Genomic DNA, 5,073 nt, shown 5'->3' on the forward strand with positions numbered 1-5,073 from the left:
TCCTTCAAGATACCGGGTGGAAAGGGAAAAAGTCTGAATTACAGAGGTCAGCCGTGAGAGACAACTGGAGACAACTGAAATGAAAAATCGAAGACGCGAGTTGAGAAAAAAACTCAAGAACGGCTCCAAGAATTCCTCTCTTGGGGTTACCATACGGAAACCCCCTCTCATACCGCGAAATGGTCATGCGATTCGACTCCCCATGCAAGGGCATTTTCGTCCATAAAATTTGAAAAATCACTCCGTTGACATCCGTTACATGCTTTGGGGGGTTGAAAAAAACATGGAATTAAAAAGAAAGGGGTTTTTGGGGAGTGCAAAACTAACGGGGTGTTTTTGGCAATATGGCAAACTTAGGGGGTGTTTTTGGTAATTTTCACTTTTTTTTAACTCAAAAAAAATATTTTTATTGTATCTCATCCAAACACAACTTATTAATAAATTCACTTCCACAGGGAATGTATATTTATTTTAAATGAAAGAAGCCATCTTGTCGAACATGTAACTAACTTTCATCGACAACCCACGAGTGCTTCATCTCAACCAGAATTTGCTTCTCTTACAACCTCCACAAAGGACTCAAGATTACTTGCAGTTGCACAAATCTCTTCGTCCCCCATGACTCTCACCTTCATTTCTGACACTTTCTTCTGTATCATCTCCGCCTCTCTGCCAACCATAATCTTCTCAATCCCATCCAATATAACTCCTCTTTCCAACCCTTCAAGCTTAATCCCAATCCCCCAAACCCCAACAATATAATTACAGTTCACAAACTGGTCACCAGAGATAGGATAACACAAGAGTCTCTTCTCATGCCTTATAGCTTCCATTGTTGAGTTCCATCCACAGTGTGTGAGATAACATCCAACAGCCTGAAACTTGAGCACCTCCTCTTGAGGCGCCCATGCAACCACCTTCCCTTTTTTGGCATTACGGTCTAAGTAACCTTCTGGTAACCCTTCCCTCCATTGTTTCTCTTCTTTAAGGACCCAAAGGAAAGGTCTCTTTGCCTCCTCCAACGCCATTGCCAACTCAATGATCTTCTCCTTTGCAATGGGTCCAACCCAAGTCCCAAATGAAATATATATCACTGTGCATGGTTCTTGTTTTTCCAACCATTGTATGATGCTCTTGTCATGTTCTTTCTTGTTGCTGCTGTTGTTGATGTTGTTCATGAGTATCTTTTTATCATTAATGGATAGCATTAATGGCCCTACATGAAAAGTTTGAAGTTGATGGTTGGACAGAAGAGATGGAAGGATAGTGATCTTGTTGTTATCTTCTTTTGGGAAGGAATTGATGAGGATCCATGGAAGAGATCTAGTTCTGTTTATAACTCTTAACCAGAAGGCAAATCTTGATTTTTGAGATGATGGTTCACCAACTAACCATGGTAGGTCTTTGGTGCTCAACTTTGCTTGGTTGGAGGTCAACAAGTCTCGCTCTAAGATTATATCTTGGTTGATTTTATGATGATGATGGAGGATTGGGATTCCTGTGTTTATGCAAAATAAAACATGCTTAATTAGCTAAGTGGAATTAATTTGATGATTATGTATTGTTATTAGTGAATTCTACTTCCTATTTTTGGAGAATGCATGCCTAGAGGAAGAAACAAAGTGTATGATTGTGGAATAAGACATGTTTTTGTTATTGTCATGCTTAAGAAATATAAATAAGGAAAACAATAAATACATTTATAAAAAAAAGTATTTAAAAATACAGTACAAATAGATGATTACTTTTAAGGGTTATTATATAGTCTAACCATTAAATTTTTTTAAAATATTTAAAAATTATCTATGAATAAACAATGTATAATCTTCAATAGCAACTGAAGAAAAAAAAAAGTCATGAATATCAGATAAAATAAATAAATAAAATTCGAAACATGGTAAGTGATCATTTTTATATTATTTTAAAATAATATTTGAAATATGTTATTTTAATTAATTTCATTTTACATAAACATAAAATTAATTTTTTTTTTGACAAATTAAACATAAAATTATTATTGCCTCTTTACAAATATAATTTTTATAGTTTGAAAAAAAAAAATAATAATTTCCATGATTTGGTATAATGATGCTGGCTAGAATCGGATTGTACAACTTGGTTTCTTCCCCTAAACAAAACCATAAATGTTTGCATATAAACCATCATCTTTCAAGTTTAAGAAGAGAGTACTGGATTCAAATTATTTTTAAAATTAATATAATTAAATAACATGCATAAACTTCTATGTATATATGACTTAAAAGAGATAGACACTATGGGGTTAGTATATAATTGATAATTAAAGCAAAAACTTTTTCCACATTTTATATCTGATTTATATATATAAGTGTCCTAGCCATGCACGCAAGGCACGAAAACAATTGAAGGAAAAGCGAAGGGTGTGAGGCTAATTAATTAAAAATTAATGTCCACATTCAAAGGTTCTTTTCCTTTGTGCTCCAACCAAAAAGGCTTCTCTAATGACTTGTTATTATTATAATACATGAATAAATAAATAAATACATGATGCCTATTCCGTTCCGTTCCATGGTTACAGCATGCCTCTGTTATTTTATTTTTGTAATTAAGAAAGAGACCTTTCAGTTCTAACTAGATTATTCAGTCCATATATATATCTATATTCGTACACAGCCTGGGCATTGGATACACTTGTTGAATGCTTATGTGCATGAATCTAGACCATACGTTCTAATTATATAAATTTCAGATACAATCTTATATATGGCATTTGAACATAATTGGGATAAAGCTAAGTTTGAAGTTTGAAATTTTAAGTTATTTTGAACAAAATTTTGATCTATATTTAATTATGTAATTAAAATTAACTAATTGAGTTGTTTAAATTAATAATTAATTGATTGATAATCAATACGTTTTTAAATAACTCCAAAATCTATTTATATATTTATTTAAATATTACAAAAAAAAAGAAGAAGATAGTCATACTTGTCGTATAGATGATTAGGAGATGGTATATGATCAGAGGGAGTTGGGTATAAAAATTAACTAATTAATAAAGGACCATAATAATGTTAAAAAAATATTTATATTTTTTTCAAGAAAAACTTCTGTTTGTAAAGCCGACACAAAATGCATTTTCTTGTGCTTATTGATCATTAATAAATCCATATTCACATGTATATTGGTAATAAAAAAGGTCATCAGTTCATTGAATCAACAATTACAATTTGGTTAATAAAAAAAACAAAATTATTGATATTTTGAAAAATAATAAAATTTTTAAATTTATATATTTGTCATGTAATAAAATTAATTTTTTTTTATTTACTTGCTTGTCACCAAACTCACTACCCATGACCCAAGCAGCTGCTGATTTTCTCAACTTAGCTAAAATATTAAATGACCTTTTCACTTGATTTTTTTTAAAAAGTCAAAAAAAATCTCTTAGTCAAAATACATATATTAATTATTATACATATTACCCTCACCTTTAATTAAAAAAAAAAAATTGTTATCATTTTAAATTAAAAAACCATGATGTTTTTGTTAAACCCAAATATCTCTTTACTGGGGAAAACCCTTTTTATATTACTAGAATAAAAAAAACACTTATATTTAAGGGTGGGAGTTAAAAATATCAAAATTACTCCATCTATAAAATGAAAAATAAACTGAAGAATAAAAATAAAAACAAATTATGATTTATTTATTAGTAATTTATTACCATTTAAATTAATCATATTCATATAAATCAAATTTATTTAAAAATTTCTCAAATTATTAATAACCACTGATTTTTGTGCAATAAAGCAATCACTATTTTATTCATTATAAAATAATGCTGTTGGTGATTTCAAAATAAAACTCTATTTCATAAAATTATATGTCAAACTTCTAATCTATCAGAAAAATGGTAGCTCTTCTCGGTAGAAAATGAAAAATTTATGGATAAACTCTCTCTCCCAATATTGAATCTTCAAGTGAATACTTTATCACTTTAGTTTTTTTTTAAAAAACAATTCTACTTTATGAGAATAAAATTTAAGATAATAATAAGGCATACCGCATTCAGAGATGAACCCATTGAGAATGAGCTCCGGGATAGCAAATACAACCCGGTAAGTGGCAAACATGGCCGGCCAAAACCCGGCCACCTGCACGCCACAACGTTGACCCACTCCTACAGCCCAAGACGCCAACAAGTCCACCACCAGACATGCAACACCTCCTGCAAATTCCAACTCCCTAACAATCCTTTCTAAATTCCCCGGCATGATTTTTTCCATGGAAGCATCTATGGAGAAGAAGTCTTTTGCATCATCATTCTCTTTGAACCCACTTGGAATCGGTTCTATTATGACTTGGTCATCGGTTGAGTTGTAGTTTCTGTGCATGAAGTCTGGTAGTGCGACGATGGACGTGATGCCGAGCGAGCGCAACGCACGAGCGAGCCGCAGCATCGGCGTGATATGGCCGTGCGCTGGGTATGGGACTAGAACCATGCTTGTCACTTGTGTCATTTTTTCCTTTTTGTATTTTTTCTTTTTTCAGTTGAATATATATATATATATTTTGGTGTTTTGGATGTTTGGATGAATGAATGAAATTAGAAGTTTGATGAGCAGGGAGACTAAATAGATGAGGAGAGGCAGGCGTGGGGAGCAATTGAGCACGTGTTGGGAAAAAAAAAGGAGGGAAAAGATCTGGGTTTGTTGGTGTGCATTGATGCGATGGAGTGGAGCTGCACTGACACATATTTTTTGGGTAGGAAAATTGGAAATGGTTGCAACTTTTGGTGTGGGTGTGTGTGTGTGTGTGTGTGTGTGTGGCACATTTTTTGTGGATAAATGTGTGTGTGTGGGTTGTATCTTTTGCCCACTGGATTGGGTTTGGAGAGTATCACATTTTTTGTGGATAAATAATTGTGTGTGGGTTGTATCTTTTGCCCACTGGATAAGATTTGGTGAGTATCAGATTTTTTGTGGTTAAATAATTATGAATTCATTAATTGGTTTTTATTGGATGAAGTTAAAAGTATGGTGATGAGAACAATATGAATCTATGGTTTTGTTCTAAAAAGGAGAATTGCAT

At 32.3% G+C, this 5,073-nt stretch overlaps 1 protein-coding gene across 1 annotated transcript; it reads right to left on the bottom strand.

Moving 5' to 3' along the window:
- Window positions 1-421: 421 nt before the first annotated feature.
- On the bottom strand, window positions 422-4,566 carry LOC120281932 (UDP-glycosyltransferase 82A1). Its single transcript, XM_039288624.1, has 2 exons — window positions 4,046-4,566; window positions 422-1,498 (listed from the first exon to the last, which is right to left on the bottom strand). The coding sequence occupies exons 1-2, from the start codon at window positions 4,500-4,502 to the stop codon at window positions 540-542; spliced, it is 1,416 nt and encodes a 471-aa protein (XP_039144558.1). The 5' UTR covers window positions 4,503-4,566; the 3' UTR covers window positions 422-539.
- Between the last annotated feature and the right edge of the window lie 507 nt (window positions 4,567-5,073).

The sequence above is a fragment of the Dioscorea cayenensis genome, chromosome 18, assembly GCF_009730915.1.
Source record: "Dioscorea cayenensis subsp. rotundata cultivar TDr96_F1 chromosome 18, TDr96_F1_v2_PseudoChromosome.rev07_lg8_w22 25.fasta, whole genome shotgun sequence".
Taxonomy (NCBI): domain Eukaryota; kingdom Viridiplantae; phylum Streptophyta; class Magnoliopsida; order Dioscoreales; family Dioscoreaceae; genus Dioscorea; species Dioscorea cayenensis.

Bases quoted from the DNA above. Each gene is read 5' to 3' on its own strand.
- LOC120281932 (XM_039288624.1), bottom strand. From the start codon at position 4,502: ATGACACAAGTGACAAGCATGGTTCTAGTCCCATACCCAGCGCACGGC. The intron at 1,499-4,045 runs GTATGCCTTATT...GCATAAACACAG, and splicing joins TGGGTTCATCTCTGAATGCG to GAATCCCAATCCTCCATCAT.